Source organism: Podarcis muralis, chromosome 13 (genome assembly GCF_964188315.1).
Source record: "Podarcis muralis chromosome 13, rPodMur119.hap1.1, whole genome shotgun sequence".
NCBI classification, from domain to species: domain Eukaryota; kingdom Metazoa; phylum Chordata; class Lepidosauria; order Squamata; family Lacertidae; genus Podarcis; species Podarcis muralis.
The window spans coordinates 21,467,455-21,493,050 of record NC_135667.1 but is presented as its reverse complement, the minus strand read 5'-3'; the positions used below and the strand labels follow the sequence as shown (position 1 = coordinate 21,493,050).

Below are 25,596 nucleotides of genomic sequence, written 5' to 3'. Positions count from 1 at the left end.
AAACATCAAGTGTTAAAAAACCTTCCGATACAGGGCTGCCTTCACATGTCTTCTAAAAGTTGTGTAATTCTTTATCTGCTTGACATCTGAAGCAGTGGCGTAGCGTGGGTTGTCAGGACCCGGGGCAAGGCAAGTAATTTGCGCCCCCTAACCCGTGGATTTGCGCCCCCTAACCTGTGGATTTGCCCTAACCCCAGATGTTGCACCCGGTGCGGCCGGCCCCCCCTGCACCCCCCACGCTACGCCACTGATCTGAAGGGGTTGCATTGATCAGTGTAGGGCTTCCACCATGTTTTATCTCCTGCAATACATTGCTCAGCGTCTAATGTTGCAGCCCAGGCATTGAATGGTGGGAGATTAAGTATGGCAGTTTCCCAGAGTCAATCAGCTGCTCAGTTTCCATCCCATTGCAACCTTGCCATGTAACCCCACCCAAAGGGAAGAGGGTGGCAGGCAGCTGTTGTACCAAGTGGCTACAAAAACCACTGGCAATGCCAGGGGTATGGCGGTAGGAACCCAGGGCACCCCTCAGTGCCACAGGCGGTCCATTCAAGCTTGGCACCAGCCCTGTGAGCCAGTGAGTGTATTGATAAGAGCAGGCTTCCTCAAACTCAGCCCTCCAGATGTTTTTGAGACTACAATTCCTATCATCCCTGACCACTGGTCCTGCTAGCCAGGGATCATGGGAGTTGTAGGCCAAAAACATCTGGAGGGCTGAGTTTGAGGTAGCCTGGATAAGAGTGTTGTACTAGGACATTCCCCACTTAGCCATGAAATTCGCTGGGTGATCTCAGGGGTTATCTTTTTTTTCAGCCAAGCTTACCTGGCAGGTTTCTTATAAGGCTAGAATGGAAAAATGTTCATGAATGCCACTGCATGTTCCTCTACAAAAGGGAAGGATATCAAATTTGATAGTTATTTTTTAAAAAATCATGCCAGGGACACATCTATTATTTATTCTGATTCTGCGCTTCCTCCAGAGTGCTACAGTGGCATACTTGGTCCACATGCATTATCTTCCAAAGACGCCTATGCGGGGGGGGGGGGTGAATATGAGAGATAGTGAACGACCCAAGGCCATCCAGTAAGCTTTGCACCATTTCAACATGTGCACAACATTTACAAGGTTCCAGATGCATTTTTATGAGTGTTTTGCACCTGGCACCCAGAGGCAGAAGGGGGGAACCAACTTGGGAGCCATATTGATGAACAAAAAAATAGCATGAAAGAGCAATGCCTCCCTAACAATGGCTCCTCTGTTCAAAATGGCAGGCTTCCGTGGCTGCTTCATGTGGATCAAGTACCATCTGTCTCCCATTCTGCCACTCTTAATGGCTCCCAGAATCTTGCACCTGAGGCAACCACCTCGCCTTTCCTCATTGAAAGGTTCCCTCAGGTTCACTCATCCTCAGCTTCTCTCGCACGCAGAGCACGATGGCACACAGCCCACTTGGACTTCCACAGTGACCTGGGTTTGTGTGTGCTGGTTGTGTAAAGGAACATGTCATCCTATATAAACTAGTTCCTTGATACTCAGGTTTGACTTGGCTCCAAATAACTGACTCATGGTCAGCTCTGAGTTGCTGACAATTCAGCCCAGCTGGGGGTTTGGGCTCTAGGTTTTTCAAAACAACATCCTGGAACAACTGTCTCTCACCCCTAGAGGCAAGGACTGTGACGCAACAGGACTCACTCACAAAATGAAGCATGTGCTCTGCTCCTATTTATCAAAAGCAGTCTTGGTTTCTGGAAAATTTGTGTCTGCTATGCGTGTGTCCCTACTTTTGCCTTCCGGTGGTTCATTGCTAACATGTTGAGCAGAGGTGCTGAAGGTGTGACCTTCCAGATATTTGTTGGCCCTGCAGATGCTGCCGGACCACAATTCCCATCAACCCTGACCTTTGGTGGACTGTCTGGAGCTGATGGGAGTTGGAGTCTGTTGTAAACAAAATCTGCCCCTTTTCCCCTATGGGGTATCCAAGAGCCCGTATAGAGTCCTTACATGGGTTCCCTATTGGTAGGAGAAAATAACAGAGGCCAACCAGAGAATATTGAGAAGCAAAGCAGCTAGTAAACCTGATCCATATTAAACTGTTGCAACAGGGTGCTCACAACCACACGAAGGAAAGGAGGAGGACCTCGAACAATGGTGCACAAGGCCTTATATAGACATTTTAAATTCCCTGCCCTGGAGCTCAAGACCACCCCTCCATACATCATACATACATCACAGAAGGGGTGTAACCCAAGACCACCCCCCACAAACATCATACCTACATCACAGAAAAGGTGGTCTACAACAGAAATTTGAATGTTGTTGTTTTTCCTGTCTGCCAGGTTATCTGATAATGCCTTTTCTGATTGCCTTTCCTGGTAGTGTGTCACCCTTTGAGATGGTGATTTCCCAATTCCTGAAACAACAGGAAGGCTCCCTGACCCCCTCCCTGCTTGCAGAGAAAACATTTGGTCAGTTTGGGAGTCAAAATGGTTTCAGGTCGGTCTTCCTGTGCTGATCTATGTACGTGCTTGGTTGGTACATTTATGAACATTTATTATATATATATAAGACCTTAAATTTTATTATTACAAGTCCAACAATATGGGGGGGGGCACACCCTCCTCACTCTTGGTCTATAGCAATTAGCAAAAGGTTGGAGAAGCTGCGACTCTCCAGACTCTGTTGGACTCCAATTGCCATCAGCCCCAGTTAGCCCCCAAAAAAGAGTTTATTTTAGTTTTGCAAACCTTGGGATTTCCCTGAACATGCTGCTACCTCCCTCTTGTGCATGGATGGTACCAGTTTGGCCATTTAAACATCACCACTCAGACCTGAGCATCAGACATGGAGGGAGTAAGTGGGAGCTACAACAAAGCATTGCAGTGTTAGAATGCTCCTGTTCAGGACCACGGTCACACACACACACACACACACACACACACGGTTCTCTGATATTTTCCTCCAGCAGTCAGTCAACATTCTGTGGTCACCAGGCATGTTCAGTCCTGATTGGACCATTACGGTATTTCTTCCCCAATCCAGTAAGTAACTCCCTCCCCCCCCCCCCCAAAAAAAAGTGTTTTGGGTTTGTTTGTTTTTTGTATGCTTACAAACTTCAGGATTCTTCCTAACCTGTGGGTGCCTCCCTCTTGCACTAAAGGCCCAGGGACAGACCCAACTGGTTTCTATTCTGGCCTGTTGTCAGAACTAAAAGTCCAGTGCAGACAAGTGGCAGAGGCAATAAAAGTAGATTTCCTGCACAATCTAAGCCAGGCATCAATTCTTGTCACACAGGGAACAGCTCTCAGGAGGCTACTGTACTTTCTTTTTCCATAACTGGCCTTGGCTTTCTACCAAAGCACCAGTTTACGGTTTAAAATAATGGTTTGCAGCCTTTAGAGATATTATGCAAAAGGGGGAAAAGGAGGAAAAAGAAGTGGATCTGGGAATATAGAAAGTTGCCTTATACCAAATCAGACCATTGGTCCATCTAACTCAGTGACTGGCATCAGCTCTCCAGGATTAGAGCGGGGGAGATATCCCCAGCCCTACCTGGAGATGGTGGGGATTGAGCCAGAGACCACTAGCATGCAAGGCGGATGCTTTGCCACTGAGCTATATCCCAGGAGGGGCAGGCAGCAGCAGACAGCCAACACTCTGAAGAGAACTGCCAAGCAATGTAGTCATAGCAGCTAAAGGTAAAGGTAAAGGGACCCCTGACCATTAGGTCCAGTCGTGACCAACTCTGGGGTTGCGGCGCTCATCTTGCTTTATTGGCCGAGGGAGCCGGCGTACAGCTTCCGGGTCATGTGGCCAGAGCAGTGCACGGAAACGCCGTTTACCTTCCCACCGGAGCGGTACCTATTTATCTACTTGCACTTTGACGTGCTTTCGAACTGCTAGGTTGGCAGGAGCAGGGACCAAGCAACGGGAGCTCACCCCGTCGCGGGGATTTGAACCGCAGACCTTCTGATCAGCAAGTCCTAGGCTCTGTGGTTTAACCCACAGTGCCACCCACGTCCCAGAGTCATAGCAGCTACTATCAGCTTAATTTTCCCAGAATGCCTCGGAGCATGGAACACAGAAGCATTCCGGGGGGAAAGAAGATAGCAGCAGCTGCAGTCACTTCAGCCAGTGCTTTGCTTCAGAGTTCTGAGCCCTAAAATGTTTTTTAAAGGAAACACTTCATTGTATGTTATTTTAAAAGGAAGTTGGCATCAGTAGCCACTGGCTCTCCAGGGTTTGTAGAGCATGGCATTTGCTATAGTATGCCAGGTGCTGATGTCAGGATTTTAACTAGATTTGAGAAACATCCACACACAAAGTGAAAACGTGTCAGCTGTTTAATATGATAGTAGATTTTTGGCTAACCATAACAACAGTTTTAAAAACCGCCCCTGTTCAGATGTCATATCAAACAGCGGTTCGTCATCATGATCACAGGCTAGCACAAAGCATGGCTTGCACACACCAGGATCCTGAATTTGATACTCCAGATTTTATATCCAATCTTGGTTTGATATCCTGGCTTGCTAAATACAGTTTGCTGAGTTGGAATGTCACAAAGAACTGCAGAAACTTTAACCATCATATGTGGAGGGGAGTGTGAGAGCCCAAATCAACAAACCATGGTGTGTTTCATATATCAGATACAAACAGAGGCAGCAAACACATGAAATTTTCCATTTACCGTATTTTTCACTCTATAAGACGAACTTTTTCCCCTTTAAAAATTAAGGCGAAATGTGTGTGCGTCTTATGGAGCGAATGCAGGCTCCTTGGCTTCAGCGATAGCAATGCGAAGCCTCCGAAGCACAGAGGGAGAGCTCCCCCCGCGCTCCGGAGGCTTCGCGTTGCTTTCGCTGAAGCCGCCTGAAGCCCCCGGAGTGCAGTGGGAACTCCCGCTGCGCTCCGGGAGCTTGCGGATAACTGCCTGAAGCCTGGAGAGTGAGAGGGGGTCAGTGCACACCGATCCCTCTTGCTCTCCAGGCGTCGCTTCGCTGGAGAGGTGCTGCACAGTTTTCCCTCTCTGTGCTGCACCCCTTCAGTGAAGCGGGAGGAGAAATGGAAGGGGCTCCGTTTCTCCTGCTGCTTCGCTGAAGGGGCGCTGAGCAGAGAGGGGGAGAATTTTTTCCCCTGTTCTCCCCCTCCTATGGTCCAGTGCATCCTATGGTCCGGTGCGTCCTATAGAGCGAAAAATACAGTAATTCAATCATATCTGCCCTGGTTGAAGGGGCTCCACGCTTTCCCCTGCTCTGCTACTTGAAATCTGGTTGAGCACATTTTGAAATGAAATACTTACACAATGGTGTGGCCCACACACAACACTAAGCCAAAGCATGATTTAGCGTGAACAGGGACAGAGCAAAAAACGCTGCCACTTCGCTCCTCCCCTGCTCCTGTTGCTCCTATACTACTTGGAGCTAAGCTATGGTTTTGGTTTACCATGACAGTGGTACCTTGGTTCTCAGACTTAATCCATTCAGGAAATCCGTTCCAAAACCAAAGCGTTCCAAAACCAAGGCATGCTTTCCCATAGAAAGTAATGAAAAATGGATTAATCTGTTCCAAACTTTTAAAAACAACCCCTAAAACAGCAATTTAACATGAATTTTACTGTCTAACGAGACTACTGAGCCATAAAATGAAAGCAATAAATGATGTACTGCAGTCACACAATCCATCAATCAGTAGCTGAACTGGGTTCCACACAGTCACAAAAACAAAACAAAAAGAGCCACAAAAACAAAAACGCAAAATAAATAGGAAAAACAGACTGACCTCAGCGTAACACTCAGAACGGAAGTGTGGCACTCAAAGTGGAAGCTTAACACTCAAAATGGAGCAAGTTCAGCTTCCGAAAAATGTTCGCAAACCAGAACAATTACTTCCGGGTTTGCAGTGTTTGGGTTCCAAGTTGTTTGAGCACTGAGGTATTTGAGAACCAAGGTACCACTCTTTGTGCAAACCTCGGCTCATGGTTTGTCTCGCTCCAAACAATCCATGAGCTGTAGCCAAGGTTTGTTCTTGCTCATTCATGCTTGCTCATTTATGTGCAGGCATGGTTTGGCTGAGTGTTATATGCTAATAAGACTACATTCACACATAAGGTAAACCGTAGTCAATGGCTAACTGTGAACACACTCTCCTTTCGATCTACACCTAGCTCAGGCAGGAGCAATCAATCACTGGCCTAGCTCTGTTTCTGAACTGGGGATTGTGGTTTCTTTCATTCCAAACAAGCCCCAATGTGATGTATAGGATTGCTCTTGGCTTATCTATCATGGTTTGTCTGAGCAAAACAAACCACTATTCCCAATTCGGATGTAACTCAAAGCCAGTAATCTTGGATCGTTGTCCTTGCTTGCAGTAGGGAAGGAGTGAACCAGGAGCCACCTTTGTGTTTAGGGTAAACCATTAACTACAGTTTACTGTGGCATGTGAAATGGGCCATTACCATCAAAGAAGGGAGGCCCCTGTGAGACACACTTGAAGTAACTGGAGTAAAACTACACTACTATCTAAAGAGCCTTCGCTAAGACCATTAAGTCCACAGTATAAAATTAACTAAGTGTACCTCTCTGAGTAGAAATATCAGGTATTTGAACCTGGGGCTTCCCTATATACAAGGCCCATTTTCCTCCATAGCAAATGGTGCCCCCTTCCTCAATTCAAGGTGTATACTATTAACACCCCAGGCTGTGCCATTTTGGCACCTTAGAAAATTCCACAAATACCTCTCCTGGGAAATAAATATACAATAATAATAAATTTAGTGACTGCTCTTTCATGAACCTCAAAATCAGCTGCCTGAGGCAGCCTCCTCCCTCTGCGTTAACAATAGGGTTGGTATCAGATGGGAGATACACTTTTAAATGCTTCCCACATTTAATAAGAATAATAAAATCCATGCAGGCTTTTTTTTAAAAAAAAGAGCATATTAGGGACAATGGTTGTAGTGTCCATCCCTTTGTCTGGTGTTGTAGTTTTCTGTTTCCAGTTAATTTTGTAACCCAGGAGTTCATTAACAAATGTGATTCACCACACACACACAAACTGTCTGTTTGTTTGTCTGTCTCCCCATGTCATTTACAGTTCTTCTCAGACACAGTGATGGGAACCTGTTGATGTAAACCATGGGGAATCCTAGAAGAGGAACTCAGCTCAGAACAAAAACCATATTGAACATCACATGCCAATATTGCATTAATTTCTGCGGACACCTGAGTTCACCTCAGCCCACACTTCTTTGTTTATTTACACATCAGCCCGGGCTTTGGAAGTGATGTTTACACAAAAGGATACGAAAACAATAAAATGAGCAATAAAAACCCTCCAGAAGACCAAAGGTTATAAAAACATCTTGTAGAATTTCCTTGCAAAAAACAACCATCAATGAATATATATTTAACCAATACAAATACAGTGGTACCTCGGGTTAAGTACTTAATTCGTTCCGGAGGTCCGAACTTAACCTGAAACTGTTCTTAACCTGAAGCACCACTTTAGCTAATGGGGCCTCCTGCTGCTGCCACGCTGCTGGAGCCCGATTTCTGTTCTTATCCTGAAGCAAAGTTCTTAACCTGAAGCACTATTTCTGGGTTAACGGAGTCTGTAACCTGAAGTATATGTAACCTGAAGTACCACTGTATAAATGTCTAGAAGGTGTTTGCCTTCACATTAAAACTCAGAATAGCCATTTATGAAACTATCTGGAAATAAGTGCTCCAGGACTTAAAGGCACATTTGTGAGCTGGGGAATCAGGGAGAAAAAAAGCAATGTGGTACTGTCTGAAGTGTTACTGCGATCACTCCATGTGTATGTGTGGTAACACACGCTTGTGTGTGTGCTTCTGAAACAAATGCCCAATATAAGATCAGATATTATTATAATGGGAAGTGTCAGAATCCCCGGAGAAAGTTGCTGTTAGCACCAATCCCTCTAATAGTGAACTCAGATGGTTCAGTGTCTATCCATTTCAAAACAGTCACCCAAAATTAGGGTTACTTCTACACACCTAGGTGGTCCTGTAAGTGCCTCTGTTATAAGAATTTTAAGGTCTTAGATATGTAATAAATGTTCATAAATGTACCAAGCAAACACATACATAAATAAATAAATAAATATATAAACCACATGTCTGAAACCCCACAGAAAAAAAGTCCTGAACGAATTGACCTCAAATATTTCTCTGCAAGGTCAAAGTGGGAAACCTCCCCTTTGTCTCTTTCCTCACAGATCCTGTCTTAAGGGCGCATTTAAGATATGAATAGGGTGTGAGCCTGTGACCTGGCTCAGGAACTAAGTATTTATCATTACAAAAGACTGGCCAGGCTCCCCAGGCAATCCAATCAAGTAAGCATTAACAGGTAACCTGCCAGACAGGAGATAAACAATGACAGGAGATAAACAGACTCAGATTTCTTTTGATGTGTTTGGGGGGTGGTCTTGAGCTACACCCCTTCTGTGATGTATGTATGATGTTTCTGGGGGTGGTCTTGAACTCTAGGGCAGGCAATGTAAAATATCTATATAAGGGCGGACACACCTGGGTTCTGGGTTGTCCTCCTTCTCCTGCGTGTGAACGGGGCACCCTGTTGCAACAGTTCAATAAAGATCAGTCTTACTAGCCACTTTGCTTCTCAATATTCTCTGGTTGGCCTCTGTTATTTTTCTCCAACTGATGGAGAACCTGCAAAGGACTCTACAAGGGCTCTTGTGGGAATAAGGGCAGGTTTTCGTTTATTACACCTCCAAGTGTAGAGCTTTGCAAAGAAGAGGAAGAGGAGGAGGAGGAGGAAGAGGAAGAGGAAGAGGAAGAAGAAGAAGAAGAAGCCTGACAAGGAACTGTGAATGTCCAGGTATGAGAGCAAAGCCTCTGTTCCAAACTGACAAGGAATCCTGACCAAGACCAAGTTGCAAGTCCAACTTTTCAGAAAAGCTGCCATAAGGTTCAGGGAGAGAGTTCCACAGGGGGCAGCAAAGGAAGACCATGAAAATGTTGCTACAGTGGCCATGAGCAGATTGCCTAGGATGGGGAAATCCCTTGATCTCAAACTAGGTGTGCATGCTTCCCTAGGTTCAGTGACCTAACAAACTGAATGCAAGGCAGAAGATCAACGGGGTGAAAGTTTTCCTTGCACTGCGTCGGCAGGGACTGGGGAAAGCTCTACCAGTTGATTTTCTGTCTCGCAGGCAGTTGCTGTTAAAGGCGCAGGAGCTCTTCCCAGTTTAAAAAGTGGTGACTTTCCCTCCCACCCCCCTCCTAACTTTCCCCACCTTGTTCTGCCCTTCCTCCTCGCTCCCCTCCCCCTCCCAAACAACCTCAGGAGATCTGAAAGGGCCGGATCTCTCAGCTTTGTCCATTTCAATGACTCATTGTCATGCCCAGGCAGGTGGATAGTTTGCACTCTCCAGGGGGCTCATACAGCCCCCCCCTTCCTTGTTCTTCAAACAGCCAAATCCCAGCCCACTCCTCCCAGGAAACTGATAGAATGTTTCTGATCTAATAAACTGCCAAATTTACCTTCCTCCCCCGCAGAGGTGGTGAATAATATTCTGGTCCCTTAACCCTTAACCCCTAATCTCATCGAAAAGAGGCTGACTGTTGTTACTCCCGTGGTGGAAGAAAGATGCTCAGAAGACTCTTCTTATGTTATCTCTGTGTATGTGTGTGTATTTTATACTGCCTGTACCCACATCCCTCCCACTACACTTTACACTATACATGCATCTTAAATGAAGACTGCGCTTCATGCATCTGATGAAGTGGGCTGTGGTCCAGGAAAGATTCTGCTACAAGAAATGTGTTGCTCTTTAAGCACTTTATTGCTTATGCCAAAAAGGTGTCTGGAACAAGGCAACCAATCCTGCCACGAGTTCCCAAGTACCCAGGAGAGCTACTTCCCTCCCCATCTTTCTACACACCTTCCTTGCTGTCCTAAATCAAAACTCAAGTCCTGTGTGGAACTTCTGTGGTCTCTGCATAAATCCTTCCTTGCCAGCTGTACTCCTGCGAGTAGAGACTGTGGGATTTAAGGATGCAGTTCCTAAAGGCATTTACTAGAAAGCAAGTCTCATTATACACAGTGGGACTTTCTGCTGAGTATACGTGCTTAGGGTTGCAATCCAATTTGCAGAATTTGCTCTCTCAAAATGTGGCTACTTCTGTAACAGTTTGAAAAGGGGATTGAGTTCAGCAAAGCTACAAGCCATTAGCCACAATAGCTAAACAGAACCTCCAGGCTCAGAGGCTGTCTACTTCTGAATGCCAGTTGCCAAGGGGGGCAGCAACAACAAGGAGAGCTGTTGCCTTCAAGCCTGTTTGTGAGTCTTCTGGAAGCAATTGTTTGGCCACTGTAGGAAATGGGATGCTGGACTAGATGGGACCTTTGTTCTGATTCAAGCAGGGCTCTTCTCAACTTCTTCTACTGCTCTGAGGTTTTGTTACAAACAAGTGATATATACGGTAAATAGTGTAAATAAAATAATAAAAATTGTAGAAGTAGACAATCTGCAGGGGGGGGGGTTAAGATCTGCTTTAAGTGCCTGGAATGTAATGAAAAAAGTTGTGGCTGCCTCTGAGCATGTGAAGAGGGCTAGGTCCACAAAGAGTTGCTCAGCTTTGGACCCAATGTTCACAGTCAACTGCAATATCATTTATATAGTACTTTTCCTTACCAAAGGAGCAGAAAAGACTTTTTATGTATGGAACAACAGCCACCCAGATGTTATTAGCCCAGAGTTGGAAAGAAGATAAAAGTCCCTACCAGAGAAGAATGGCAAACCAAACTGATGGCCTATGCTAAGATGGCAAAACTGACTGGAAAACTCAGAAACCAAGAGGGTAAAAACTTTATAAAAGAATGGGAAAAATTCATAAGTTACCTTGGAGTCCACTTGCAGTGTATAAATTACTATGGACAATATGGTTTGGTAAAAAAAATTGGAGTATAGATGAATATGCAGTTGTAGAGGTTTAAAATGAGACCCCATGGAGGGGATGGGAGAAGTCCCAAGATGCAGATAATCTCTTTACAGATACAGTGGTACCTCTAGATGTGAAACAAGATCTGTTACGGAGCCCTGTTCGCATCTCGAAGCAAACGTAACTAGCAACGGCACGTCAGCGCACGCGCATCGCTTTTCGGCGCTTCTGCGCATGAACGTGACGTCATTTTGAGCGTCTGCCCTTTCCCAAATGGCAAAACCTGGAAGTAACACGCTCCGTTACTTCCGGGTTGCCATGGAGCGCAACTCAAACGCGCTCATCTTGAAGCACATTCAACCCGAGGTATGACTGTACAAAGATACAAAGATAATCTCTTTACAGATACAAAGATACAAATAAACACTAGTAGTGTTTATTTGTATCTTTGTATCTGTAAAACCAATAAAAATGATTTCACACACACACGCACACAAAGTACTTTTCCTAAGTGATGGGATGCAACCTTATCAAATGTTTGCCCCACACAACAGCCCTGTAAGGTAGACCTGTACTATATTTCAGATTGGTAGAGTTGTAGTTTTTGCCCATTGAGTATTCTTGGTTGAATCAGGGCCTTCCAGGCTCACAGCTCATGTCCTTAATCATCGCCTGATGACACTCTTGTCCAAGGGAGGGCAAGAGCGTCTCTAAAGTCCACACAGGAAATGTTTACCAGGGCCCAGTTCTCAACCATTTGGTATAAAGGCAAGAATCCTTAGCATACACTCCTTTCTCATTACAGAGCAAGAAGTCCGGGCTTTTGGGAAAGTAGGTGTGGTTTGAAGGAAGACTTTATTTAAACAGCTGTTTAAAAAAACAAACACATGAGACATCCTTAAGAACTGATCTTGGGCAGGGCTACTTTAAAAAAAGAATCATGACAAGCAGCCTTTGGAATGAACTTGTTCCTTCCTCATCGCATTAGCAATCCACTGAATTTGCAAATGGACACGCAAGACAATGACCACATTCCCACCACAGATTCAGAGCACTGTGGTGCTACTTTTAACAGTCATGGCCGCCGCCACCCCTAATAACCTTCTGGGCAGTGTAGTTTGTTAAGAGTGCTCAGACTTGTGAAGAGCCTCCTGTTCCCCTCTCAGAGCTACAATTCCCAGAATTCCTTATGAGGAGCGAATGACTGTTCAACCACTCTGTAGCTCTGGGAGGAGAACAGGGGTCTCCCATCAACTCCTAACACCCTTAAAACTACTGGCTGAGAGGCTCCAATCCAAACCCCCAATCTGTGGCGCTGGTGAAGGGGGAAGAGATTGGATGCAGTAGGGCAGGGTTCAGCAAACTTTTTCAGCAGAGGGGCTGGTCCACTGTCCCTCAGACCTTGTGGGGGGACGGACTATATTTTTTGGGGGAAATGAATGAATTCCTATGCCCCAGAAATAACCAAGAGATACATTTTAAATAAAAGGACCCATTCTACTCATGTAAAAACACTCTGATTCCCGGACCGTCCACAGCCCAGATTTAGAAGGTGATTGGCCGGATCCGGCCCCCAGGCCTTAGTTTGCCTACCCATGCAGTAGAGGCCTCAGTCTGCTCAGACCCAAAACAGCCCACACTGGCCTCTTGCCCCGCAGAGTGGTGCCAGCATCACTCCTCAGACGTGGCACTCTCCCTAGAATTGTCATGTAGGTGGGCAGAATTACCACCACCAAGACATCTATCAGTGGTAGCCCTCAGAAACCCAGCTTGGCAAATTCAGCAGGCTATAAAGCAGCCAATAATAATAGGGAGGGCTTGAGCTAGCCCCGCTGCTGACCTTTGATGGCATAGGGCCTGGTTGCTACACCTGCTCCATTCTGGCATATCTCTGAGTAGGAGTTCGCCTGCCCCCACAATTGGCAGGAGCTATAGGGACACATCCTATGTCTTCCAGGCTGGGGTTGGGGCTGCTTTTTTAAGAGAGTCTACATACAGACGGGAACGCACATATAGGCATGAAACAAATGATCTAAAAATAACAAATGTATTCAGATCAAATCATATGGGGTATCTCAGTTAGTGGATGGTGAGGCTGAATCTTAGGGTCGTGGGTTCAAAACCCACAATGCGCAAGAGATTCCTGCATTGCAGGGGGTTGGACTGGATTACCTTTCCAACTCTTATGATTCTGAGGAGAAAATCGTCAAAACACAAATAATCCACAATACTCCTCCAAACTCCCCCCCATCCCACCCTTTCCCTGGTTTTGGCTGTGGCGAAGACAGGAATGATGTCTTGCCTCATGACACGGTCTTCTATGTACCTGGATTCCCCCTCAAAAGAAACAATATCTGGGAGGAAGAGAAGGCTAATAAGGAGCGACTGGCCCAAGGTGACCGGGCGGGCTCCGTGGCTGACCCAGGAAACCGAAAAGCCTAAAAATCTGAAGCGCCTAAGGTTAAACTCTATATGGCCCCTTTATTGGCCTCGCGGTTAATCCACGGGGCTGCACTGTATTCGTGCCACCGAGGGGAATTATTTTGCTTCCTCCCAAGTTCTTGCAGCCCGATCCGGGTCACGCTTGCTCCCAAGGAAGTCCCCCACCGAGTCCCGCGGATATTACTGGCCTAATAATCATAATCATAATCATAATCATAATGCTGGCCAAAGTAAAAGTCCGGCCGGGCTGGGTTAAGGAGCGCTTCGAGGGCGAGCACCTGGGAACTTTTCGACCAGATCCTCTTCGCCAGCGCGCCCCTTCCTCCGCCCAGGTGCGCTCGCTCGCTCGCTCGCGCCAGTTTCGCCCTGGGTGGGGCAAGCCCGTCTCGGTCTCTCTTTCTCCTTGCCCCCCCCTTCCTCTTTTGGGGGCTTTTCCTCCCGACGGTTTTCTATCCCAGGCCGCCAGTTTCACCTGCCACTGACGTCATCAGGGATGAGAGGGGTGTGGTCTGGGGGGGAGGGCTGAGGAGGAGGATGAGAGGGGTATATAGCCGGCCCCTCCAGGGAAGTTGCCTCCAACTTGCCTCCTGAGGATTTGAAGCCTTTTCGCTCCTTGGGTCCCGTCAACAGGTAAGGGAAGAGACTTTAGCTGGGGGGGCTAGTGAGATTGGTGATCTGCAGGGTGGAAATGGGTTAACTAGTTTTACTTTGTTTTAAAGACTTGATATTGTGTGCGAGGCAAAGTTTTTAAAAATCTGTTGCGTTATGTGGGTCCCGCGGGATGCCTTGAGGAGTGATGCCAGGACGCCTGGGTCCCTTCCCCAAGGATCGACGCGGTGTATTAGACAGTATTAAATAAGTCCTTTATTTATTAAATTTATTATATTCCGCGCTCCTTCCCAAAGGACGCTCGCTCTCCTGCGATCTTGGAACAGATTTAGATTTGCTCTCTTTGGATTGGGGCTAAGATTAATGCGAGTGGTGAAACTCGCGCTTGATCAATGAAGACCCGCGGACTCTTAAGCAGGTGCGGAAAGCGCTTTCGTTTACGGGCGTCTTCAATAAACGCCCGAGCGTTAATTTAGGGACTTGTCGTGAGATGAGTTCTCTCGCTCCTTTTGGTCTCCGGAGCGATAAGTCTGCCTTCTCTAGAAGCTATTGGAAGAGTAAAAAAATTGCCCGCTAAATAAAGGGTTAGAGAGGCATTGTGAGCCCAGATCCCTACGCGAGAGTAGACCCGTTGAAACGAGCGGGCATGGGTAGCTTGTGTTCGTGGAGTTCCGTGGGTGCAGTGCTCCCGGGGGAACTTAGGTGGAGAGCAAACTTAAGCGGCAAACAGAAATGGCTTTCTTAACTTTGCTGGGAACTTCATGGTGGGAAAGGGCTGGAGTTGTGGGTCCGCGCTCCCCCCTCCCTCCCTTGCCCATATCAAAGGCATCCTCTCCCCTCGCCTCCATTGTCCCAGCAAGGGAATGGGTGGCGCCGTGATGTTTCGGTGGCGAGCTGGACTCCCACTGAAACCCCCTTAAGAAAGAGGAAGGGGGGGACAGTTTCGGTTGAAGGGCATGGACAAAGCGAGGAGGGCGGCCCCGCCTTCTCCCCCCCCCCCGCTCACGCCCCGGCCCCGCCCGAGGCATACGTGTGGCGGAGGTGGGGAACCTTTGTTCCCTGGAGCGCAGGCACCCAGTGACCTCGTGTCTCTTTGTCCCAGAGGCTGGAAAACCTTCCATAAGGGCTGACGATTCTCCCGCCATACCTGCGCCCGTACACCCCACCCACCTAGCAGGCATAAGAGGTCTATTTCTGCAGCTCCTAAGACTTGCCTTCTCCTCTCGAGAGTTTTGGGGCTACAGAATAAGTAGGGCTAGAGTCGGAGCTTTGCCTTGTCTTCTGGAAATGGGGGGGGGGGGGGAAGGACCCTGTAACCATGGGGTGGTGTTTAGAAAGGAGCCTTGCGACAGGTGGATTTCACACGTCTGTAACATACTGGTTTTTCAAAGTTCTTGTTAGTGTATTGGTTGATCCATAGGGGGAGGGCAGAGTCCAAAGGTAAAACATTTTTTGGTTGATTCTAATAAATGCATTGCCCAACAACTCACAAAACGTGGCATGCTTTTGAGTTCTCCATAACTCTTCATCAAGCACCCCACCCTCTTGCCTAAATAACTCAAAAGCTTGCCACGTTTTTGTGACATTTGGTTGGTCCTAATACAGGTATTCCCAAACACTGGGATAATGAGAACTAGACACTACTTAGGACCTGTGTCTAAAGTGTTTAATTCCAAATCAGACTAGACTTGTGTTACTTAGTTTTGGGAGTAGAAAAGGGAGAAGTAGGGTTGATTTTTAGAGCCACCTGAAAAGCAAGATGGCATTGTGTTTTGGTTGGGTTTATTGCACCTGTGAAGGAAGGTAAAGTTGGTCCTTTAAACTAGCTGAAAACTATACCGTAAAACATGGTTGGAATTGGCCCTGGATTAACATGGTTTAAAAGGGTGTGATCTTCTACATGTGATGTAAACCTCCCCTGAGGCTTTAAATAGAAACACACATTGACTGAGACAGTGGGTGGTTGAAAAAAATTGCAACTTGTTACTGATTTTATTTTTTAAAAAGTGGTATTTACCAGAACTTAATTACAAAATCAGGTCCTAGAGCTTATTGCACAGGTGGTATTCTGCCTCTTCTAAAACATTAAGCAGGCTTCTTCAACCTCGGCCCTCCTGATTTTTTTGGCCTACAACTCCCATGATCCCTAGCCAGCAGGACCAGTGGTCAGGGATTGTGGTAATTGTAGTCTCAAAACATCTGGAGGGCTGGGGAAGCTGTTAGACACTATTTACAACAAAGGATCCATTTAGAACTCCTTCCTGTATGTTTCTTTCCTTATCTCTTTGTCTTCTCTTCCTCTTTGAGAAAGAAAATGGCGGTGCTGGTGTGATCAGTTTAGCTCAGGACACAACCCTGCGTAGGTTCTTCCTAAATCCTTCCTTGGACTAGCCTTCCCCCAACCTGGATGCCCTTGAATGGTTTTGGGCTCCAAGCCAATCAGCCTCAGGCAGCATGGTTGGTGGACATAGAAAACCAGGCTTGGACTTGGGAGGAGAGACTTGTTGCTACTTGCCTATGTTTCTCTATCATTAACCTGACACATCCAGCATCTCCTTTGTTGTAATCAGCATTAAGGGCTTTTGGGGGGCCAAGTATGCAGCTTCCAGGAGAAGTCTGTTCTGTGCTTTACTTAGTCTCATAACCCCAGCTCCATTTTTATTTATGCTGGCTAAAAAAATACTGGGCTCCATGGTAATAAGCTAACAATCAATTGCTGTATGCAGCTGAAATGGAACATAGTGCAAACCTAGGGTTGTGGGTTTTTTAACATCCCAGTGTTTAAAGATCCTTTGCACACTTGCCTAGGCTTAGCAGATCAAAAGTGTACACCTCAAAAGGCAGGCTATAAGCCATGCAGGAATTCTGTGATCAGATTGCCTGTTTTGTTAATGGAGCAGTTGCAGTTGGCGGGAGGTCTTTCTTTAACCTTTTCTCGTGCACAATTTTGCCAGCCTAAAATCCCATTCTGCATTTCTTTCACTGCCCCCCTTGAGCTGCTATTAATCTTGTTGCATTGCGAGATACACAAACTGCCATTACTCTTGCCTTGGCGCTGAGCATTGCCCTGGATCATCTATCAAGTTTGCAACATCAAGTTTTTTCCTGAGCATGGCTCCCCAACTGAAGCTCCAAATTGACCTGTTCAGTCACTTAGCTCTGCCTTCTAAGTAATAGTAGTGACACTGAGCACCTGCTTGGACTTGCTGAGAAAAGGTGATTTGTAAATATTTTTAAAGATTCAATTCTGCACAGTCCTACCCCAACCAAGACTGTGTAGGGTTTAACTCTTACTGCTGTTACTGAATTTGGAGCCTCCCCTTTGACATGCCAATGTAAAGCAAAATGTTGGGTGAGTTCTGATCATGGACCCCTTGCGTAATGTGTAGTTTGTGTCCAGGCCTGTGCCGGTTGTTTTAATGGGGGTGGGAAGGAGGTGATGCCCCATCCAAACCACTGTTTCCTCCCAGAGAGAGCCCACTGGGTGTTTGTAGTGCTTTCTTGCTGTACATGTCCTTGTCGCCTGACTTGCCTGGAGCCTTGGGGCAGAGGTGGGCTGAAACCTAAATACCCAGCTTTGACTAAAACAATGAGGACATTCCTCCTCCCCTGCCCCAGACAGACACTGCAAACAAGTGAGCCACAGCGCTGAGGAGAATGGCATGTATCTCTTGCCTAATAGTTGTGAAATAGGTCGCCAAATTATACTGTTCTTTCCCTTCAGTTAATGTTGCGGAGTGCCAGTGGCAACAAACTACCTTGCCGAGTCCTGAGGGCAGAAGATGATGCAATTCTTGAGGTCGCTCCTAGGGCAGGTGTCCCTCTCTACCTGCTCAGAGCGGATCTTGAGAGAACAACCAGTTGTGCAACCGCTGCTATTCTAGGTGCCTGATGAGTTGGAGGGAGGGAGTGTTGTTTTTCTTCTGCCCTGCTCAGTATGAGGAGGAGAAAAAGAGAACCTATCTATATCATCCTGCTTTGTTTAGAGTCTGAAGGCTAATCCTGAATGGTTTTGCCTGACCAGATGAGTCAGGAGCTAGGCCTTGTTTCTGAGTCAAATAGGAGTATCGCCTACCTAGGCTATCTCCGGCCTCTATGAGTCAGGTGGGAGCATTGCTTAAAACACAGGTGTTCTCTTCTGAGAAGACAGGATCCTAAGGTCAGCTGCCACACCTCTACCACAGCATAAGCCACCCAATGAACCCCTCCCTGCCAACTCCTTTAGCAGGTTGCCCTGATTTTCAAAGTCATGAATTGTGGGGACTTCAGCTGCTACAATCCGAGGCGGATTTAAGGGAGCATGACCTGGGTGGAATATACGCACATATAAAAACCGTTTTGCAAATGCTTTTTTTATTTTAAAAAAAGTTTTTTTAAAAAAATATTGAATTTTCCATCGCCATCTAGTGTCACATTTTATATTGTACTTAAAACATACTTAAAATTGTTTTATTTGCAGCTGTATAGCTGAGTCCCAGTTCACCTACGCTGGGCGCCACAGGGAGCGCTGTGACAAAGGTGGAAGATGGGGCACACCAAATTTTGGCATTGCACAGGGCACCCCTGAAAATTTGTATGCCCAAAGTCCTCCTACAACTAGTTACAGTCCCACTACTTTGGGGAGGAGGGGCAAAGTGCATCTGTAGAATTTTAGGTGGGGTTTATGAACAGCCAACAATTCTTGCTTGCTAAAATTTAGGTCAGCTAATACTGCACATTTAATGGAAAACCAAAAATATCAGTAGACGTTACTTGTATATATCCTCCCTTTCCAATAATATCACAGTGGCTTACATGCCTCCCCCCGCCCTTGCCCCTTTTTTATCTTGACTACAACAACCCTGTGACAGTGATTGACCCAGCAACCTCAGTGGCAAGGTGGGGATTTGAACTTGGGCCTCTCTCAGGGCCCAACCTGACCATTATGCAGTGCCAGCTTGGTTAATTTCTGTTCTTTGGGCAGCGTGTGGCTTGAAAACGACAGGATTGCAGCTCTATGTTCTTATGGGGATGGTGGGGGCTGGCTGGCTAATTTTACAAATACAGCAATGGAATCGAAGAACTCTGTATGGCACACATGAGTCACTCCACTTGCATCTTCGCAAGAGTCTTGGGAGATAAGCAAGTCACTCTCTCACACACACACTCAGCTTAACCAAACAGTGTTCAATGAGCTTCGTGTCTGGACAGATTTGAATTCAGAGTTGCTTCCCTTCTCACCCACCCCACCAAAGTCCACATTCTGTTGGGCGTTGCATGTTGCTGCCAAGAGGCACCCACTGTTGAAGCCAATCATGGGTGGTGCCAGAGGTAAAAGTGTTCTGGATTAATCTGAAATAAAAACATCAGCTTATTTTTCAGTAAACAAAATGTTGCCCTTTCCAGTCATTCTGAAACTACATAGAAAATGGAGAGAGAGAGAGAGAGAGCTGTTCTAGAATCCAGGAAAATAAAGCAACAGGAAAGGGCACTTATCTCCTTTAGTGCAAGACGTATTAGTTGTCAACTAACTCCTGAACTGGCCAGCTCTGGTTTGGTCTGGATCTCTAAGCCAGGACTGCAAACCAACTTTAAATTTTGGCTTTCAGTCCTGGCTGGGAGGAAGCACAAACCAGCATCTGCCAGTTCAGGTGCAGTTGCAAACTACGGGCCTTGTGTTTTGTTTCGTTTTGTTTTAAAAAAAGAAGAGGCAATCCTTTGAACTGGAGCACATGGCTTGCTTATTTTAATGCCAAACCATGGTTTTTCATGGTATGTGAATTGACCTCAAATGTTGTCGAAGCCCAGTATTGTCCACTCCTGGCTGCCATTAGCTTTTGGGATCTTGGGCAGCCCAACCTTTACTCCATGTGAGGCAACTGCCTCAGGTGACAGGTGTTTGGGGGTACTGTTCCTAAGGCCACCTGGCCATTCCCCTCTGCAGGAGGACAGAACATGGGTGTGTCCTTGTCCCCTAAATGACCTTGCTGCCTTGGGTGGAGGACATTATCCCATCACCAGCCTTTAATTAAGGTTCAACTGCCAGCTCAGTTGGCATCTGTACGGGGATTGGGGGAAAGTGTGTAATCTTCTCTGCCTTAGGCAGTGAAATGCCTTGGGCTAGCCCTCTTCAGTAGAGTCTTTCCCATCACCTCCCCTTTTACCTGGAGGTGCCAGGTATTGAACCAGGAATCTTCCACAAGGGCTCAGCCACCAAGCTCTACATAATTTCTGAATAGCAGTTGCTAGCAGCTGCAGGGCAGGGGAGAGTTGTCTTGCACCCATGTCCAGCTTTTGGGCTTCTCATGGGCATCTGGTTGGCCATTGTAAGAACAGTATGCTGGGCTAGATGGGCCCACTGGCCTGATCCTGCAATAATCTTCTTAGTCTCTCCAGAGTGCATATGGTAGGCGTTGGGTTGTCCTGTACCAAGGCTATCCTGTAACTTTTTTCAAAGCTGGCACAGAAAATGCTACCAAGTGTGTGTGTGGCTTTCTGGTGCTTGGTGAGCTGCTTCTGCCTATGCAAACTAGTGATAAGCACTAACTGAGTTTAGAGCGCCGTCTCTTGTTTAACCTTCCCCACCATATTGGGGGAGCGGGCATGAATTGGAGCTTGGTGAAAGAAACCTCATTCCAACCTATACTTAGCCTGAAGGGATCTCTCCCCCACTGCCGCCGCAGCCGCCTTAAAATTTAACCCCAATAATGGGCGGGCAACAGAACAAGTAACGACGCCTGGTTTTCTGGAAAAAACAGGTTGTATAACTGCATGCAGCTAATCCATGTTCACCGCCCCTCAGTGACAAGGGAAAACTGGCTTGACAAGGGGAGCCCTTCAACGCTATATGGGCTATGCAGCCTGAGAAATGGCCTGCTGCACAGCTCTTGTCACTTATTCAAGACAACGTTAACATTTTGTTAAATTGTGTTAGTTGGGTCTCATTTGAAGGTGACTCCAGTAGGATATTTCTGCAAGTGCCAGGGTTGTGTGTGTACCACGCATGAGCTTTGCAGGATCAGAACAAGGGTTCCTCCAGAGCAGCTTTTTCAACCTTGTGTCCTAAGATGTGGTTGGATTACAGCTCCCACTGTTCCTAGCCAGCAGGGCCAGTGGTCAGGGATGATGGGAACTATAGTCCAACAACATCCGGAGACCCAAGGCTGGGGAATGCTGCTCTCTAGAGTGTAGGTCCTTGCAGGAAGGCAGCAAGTGAGGCTCAATAAGGCAACAAATATTTCCAGCTTTGTAGCTTTGCTGCCTCTGAACAAAAGGACTTCCATTTAGCCACCAAGAGTTGAATTGGCCTAAACCTGCCTTCCCCGAGCTGGTGCTCTCCAGATGTTGTGGCCTACAACTCTCATCAGCCCCAGCCAGCATGGCCAATGGTCAGAGAGGGATGGCAGCAACACCTGGAGACTTCCAAGTTGGAGATGGGTGACCTAAGACTTATTTAGAATGTAACGTGGAGAAAGTTGAATTGCACCAATGACCGCCTGCTGGGATGACCTCAAATGTAACGTGTGTTAAAACACTAAGGACAAGGTCTCTTGCCCCAGAACACAAAGGGTAACAATGACTTTCTGGGGATATGCATTAAAAGTGTCCTTGCTTGTATTCTCTACAGGGTTGTCTTCTTCACCTTGAGTCATGGCCTCTGCTGGATTCCAGATCATGGGCATGGCCCTGACAGTGGTGGGCTGGATCGGGACCATCATAACCTGTGCCCTGCCCATGTGGAAAGTCTCCGCTTTCATTGGCAACAACATTGTTGTGGCGCAGATCACTTGGGAAGGGCTGTGGATGAACTGCGTGGTGCAGAGCACCGGGCAGATGCAGTGCAAGGTCTACGACTCCATGCTGGCCCTTTCTCAGGATGTGCAGACAGCCCGTGCCCTGATGGTCATCTCTGTGCTCCTGGCTGCTCTGGCTCTGATGGTTGCCATCGTGGGGGCCAAGTGCACCAACTGCGTTGAAGACGAGGACACCAAGGCCCGCATAATGATTGTCTCTGGCGCAGTCTTCATAGTGGCAGGGATCCTTTGCCTCATCCCCGTGTGCTGGTCAGCCAACACCATCGTCCGCGAGTTCTACAACCCGATGGTGATCGATGCCCAGAAGAGGGAGCTGGGAGCTGCCCTTTACATCGGCTGGGCATCTTCTGCCTTGTTGATCCTCGGAGGAGCTCTGCTCTGCTGCAATTGCCCCAAGAAGGAGAGCAACAACTACAGCGCCCGGTACACAGCCGCTGCCTCTCAGCCCCACAGTGATTACCCCAGCAAGAACTACGTCTAGGAACGCCACCTCAGGAAAACAAAGCTGTCATCTGAAGCTCACTGCTGCTTGGGTCCCCTTTGGAGGAGCAGGGATGCATCCCTACTGGGGCTCTGCACAGAGAATACCCATCCATCCATCCAAAGAACAGAGCATCTGATAGTCCCATGACTTTCCAATGTGCTTGTCCCATCAGTATTTTCCCCCACCTCCAAATGTTACCACTACATTATTGTACAGACTTGCCCTACGGAAGTCAGAGCTCTGCTTCTAGAGAACATTTTCTACTCTTAACTGGTTCTCCTCGATGTATGTAGAAGAGATGCTGGACCTTGGGGGGAAAAGAAAAGTCATTTCCAAGTAGTTCTTAATGATCAATGTGGGTTTTGTTCTTAGGTTTCCTGGATGCTCATCAGAGGACTAAAACTACTAATATTGTCCTGGAGGTCACCGTTCAATATGGTCTCCATTTGGGGGCAGAAGTGGGGGGTGGAAACGGGTACTCCAGAAATGAGTTTATAAAGCTGTGATGCGTTGTACAATGTTGTTTGTAAACAAAAGTGATGTGGTCTCTTTTTTTCCTTTTTGCTAACTCACTGCAATTCACCATGCATGCATTTCATATTGAATGCCATTTTATTTCTGTTTTTTATTAGTATGACCTGAATAAAAATACAGGCTTTTATATATAACAGTTGTTATTGGTTATTACTGGTGTGTGTGAGAGAGAGGGAGAGAGAGTTCCAGGTCATTAAATACAAGTTCTTGGAGCCAGGTGTGCCTTATCTACTGAACCTTCCTGGGAGAGTTAGCAGTACATATTCGGACTTGTGGAACAATCTAACTAAGAGGTGGGGTAGGGAGAGAAGGGAGATAAGTGACCTTCGCACTGCCCCCAAGGAATGGTGAACATACTTGGTCTCTAGATACCAGAGTATGCATCAAAGCCATAGGAATCCATAGCCAAGGGGCAAGACTCCCCCCTTGGAAGAATTCAGTCTCTGCACCAACATATCCCAAAGGTATTCAGATAACTGACCAAGCAAGAGTTCCCAGCACAGAAACAAAGCAGAGAGGAAGTGCAAAGAGAGAGAAGGCTGAGGGAGGTATTTTTTTGCATGAGGTCTTGGAGAAATTGGAAGTGCCTGGTGGGATTGAAAGTGCTAACTAGAAACTGGGAGCAAATTAAAATGGGGGTGGGGGAGTTAGGTGGTTGGGGGAGCAAGGGGAGATTTAGCATTGATATCACAGTTTGGGAGGTGGCAGGTAAGCTGCTTGTGAAACACCAACAGTGTGTCCGAAAAAGTTTACACATCACTTGGGAAGACAGGTGAACTAATGCCAGTGTAGTAGAAGAAAAGATCACCAGTGTCAAAGGAATGTCATGTTGTTCAGATGCCCGATTATCATCTTCCAAAGCAACTACTCTATTCCAAACATAAAAATGGAAAGTATAATGCTGGTGGTTAACAAAAGAGATTTAAAGACACTCTTACGGCAAATCTTTAAAAATGTAGTATAAACACCGACAACTAGGAAACACTGGCCTGTGGGTGCTCCAGTTGGAGAACAGCCTTTACAGAAGGTGTCAGACTCTGAAGATGCTCAAACTCAGGACAAAAGAGAGAAACGTATGTCCCCACTGTGGAAGGCCTAGTGCATCCAGAATTGGCCTCCACAGAGTCTCAAATTCACTGTTAAGACCATGTTCATGGAAAACAATCTTGCTCTGCTAGGAGTGATCCCCAAAGAAGCATGCCTCAATTCCTTCTAATTCCTGAATCCAACAAGTATCCAATTGCTATAATAGCCAGACAAATTTTCTGGTAATGGCCCTGTAAGTATGGGTCCTTAAGGTAACAAAAGAAGTTGCCCCAGAGGGCAAATGTGGGGGGGGGGGCCTCATCCGTCAGTCACTTAGAAAAACAAAAGCCAGAGTTGAGGTGTGTGAGAAGCGGGTGTGAGACAGAGCTGAGAGACAGAGCCATGCCTGATTTCTGCTGGGATCCAAGGCTGGCTACGGGAGAAGCAATTCCTTATTGGGGTGTTAATGCTGTGAGCCCCCCATTGCAGGCTCAGGTTGGATATATGTATAGGTAAACCCCTGAAACCTGGAATCTCACTGCTTTTTCTTTTTCTTTTTTGGTCAGAAATAGTTTGTTTATTTTTCTTCCATAGTTGTAACTTTTCTTCAATGACAATGTTTATTATTTGGCCATAAAAAATGTTACTTGACAAAACCTTTAAAAAGCAAGCAAACAAAACTGGACAATTTCTTAGAAGAAGAAGAAGAGTTTGGATTTGATATCCCGCCTTTCACTCCCTTTAAGAAGTCTCAAAGTGGCTAACATTCTCCTTTCCCTTCCTCCCCCACAACAAACACTCTGTGAGGTGAGTGAGGCTGAGAGACTTCAGAGAAGTGTGACTAGCCCAAGGTCACCCAGCAGCTGCATGTGGAGGAGCGGAGACGCAAACCCGGTTCACCAGATTACGAGACTACCGCTCTTAACCACTAAACCACACTGGCACAGTTTTTTTTTATTTTATAATAATATTTTATTAGAAATTCCAAAGAATTAACAACCAAACAGAAAAAAACCACAAAAAAGAACAGACAAACCTCAAAAATCCAAACAATAAAACATCAAAAAAGAGGAAAAAAATACAAAAAAGAATACAGAAAAAAGTATAGCATAAAAAAGAACACTCTTTCATTTTGATAATTTTCAGAACCTTATTCTCTTTACTTCCACCCGCCTTCCCTTCTTGTATTCTATTTTAAAAATTAATTCAGCAAGATCATTGGTTATTCATTTTTAAGCCTTTGTCCATCTCTTTACAGTCTATTTAACTTAATCGCTAAAACCCCTTCATTTCATTTTCAGAGCCCTTAGCATTCATAAATTTTACAATATTTTTGAAGATAAATTTTAAACTTCTTCCAGTCCTCTTCCACCTGCTCCTCTCCTTGATCTCGGATTCTGCCGGTCATTTCTACCAGTTCCATATAGTCTATTACTTGCATCTGCCATTCTTCCAGAGTGGGTAGATCTTGCGTCTTCCAATGCTTTGCGATAAGTATTCTTGCTGCTGCTGTAGCATACATAAAGAAAGTTCTGTCCTTCTTTGACACCAATTGGCCGACTATGCCCAGGAGAAAGGCCTCTGGTTTCTTCAAGAAGGTGTACTTAAATACTTTTTTCAGTTCATTATAGATCATTTCCCAGAACGCCTTTATCCTTGGGCACGTCCACCAAAGGTGAAAGAATGTTCCTTCAGTTTCTTTACATTTCCAACACTTATTATCGGGCAAATGATAAATTTTTGCAAGCTTGACTGGTGTCATGTACCACCTATAGATCATTT

General features: G+C 46.3%; 1 protein-coding gene across 1 annotated transcript; it reads left to right on the top strand.

Annotated features, from left to right (window-relative positions):
* Positions 1-13,871: 13,871 nt before the first annotated feature.
* LOC114581437 (claudin-4) lies at positions 13,872-22,922 on the top strand. Its single transcript, XM_028701573.2, has 2 exons — positions 13,872-13,998; positions 21,584-22,922. Exon 2 carries the CDS (start codon positions 21,607-21,609, stop codon positions 22,249-22,251), a length of 645 nt encoding a protein of 214 aa, XP_028557406.1. The 5' UTR covers positions 13,872-13,998; positions 21,584-21,606; the 3' UTR covers positions 22,252-22,922.
* The last annotated feature ends 2,674 nt before the right edge of the window (positions 22,923-25,596 follow it).

What these genes read in the sequence shown, in the direction of transcription:
- LOC114581437 (XM_028701573.2), top strand. Translation starts at nt 21,607, where the DNA reads ATGGCCTCTGCTGGATTCCAGATCATGGGCATGGCCCTGACAGTGGTG.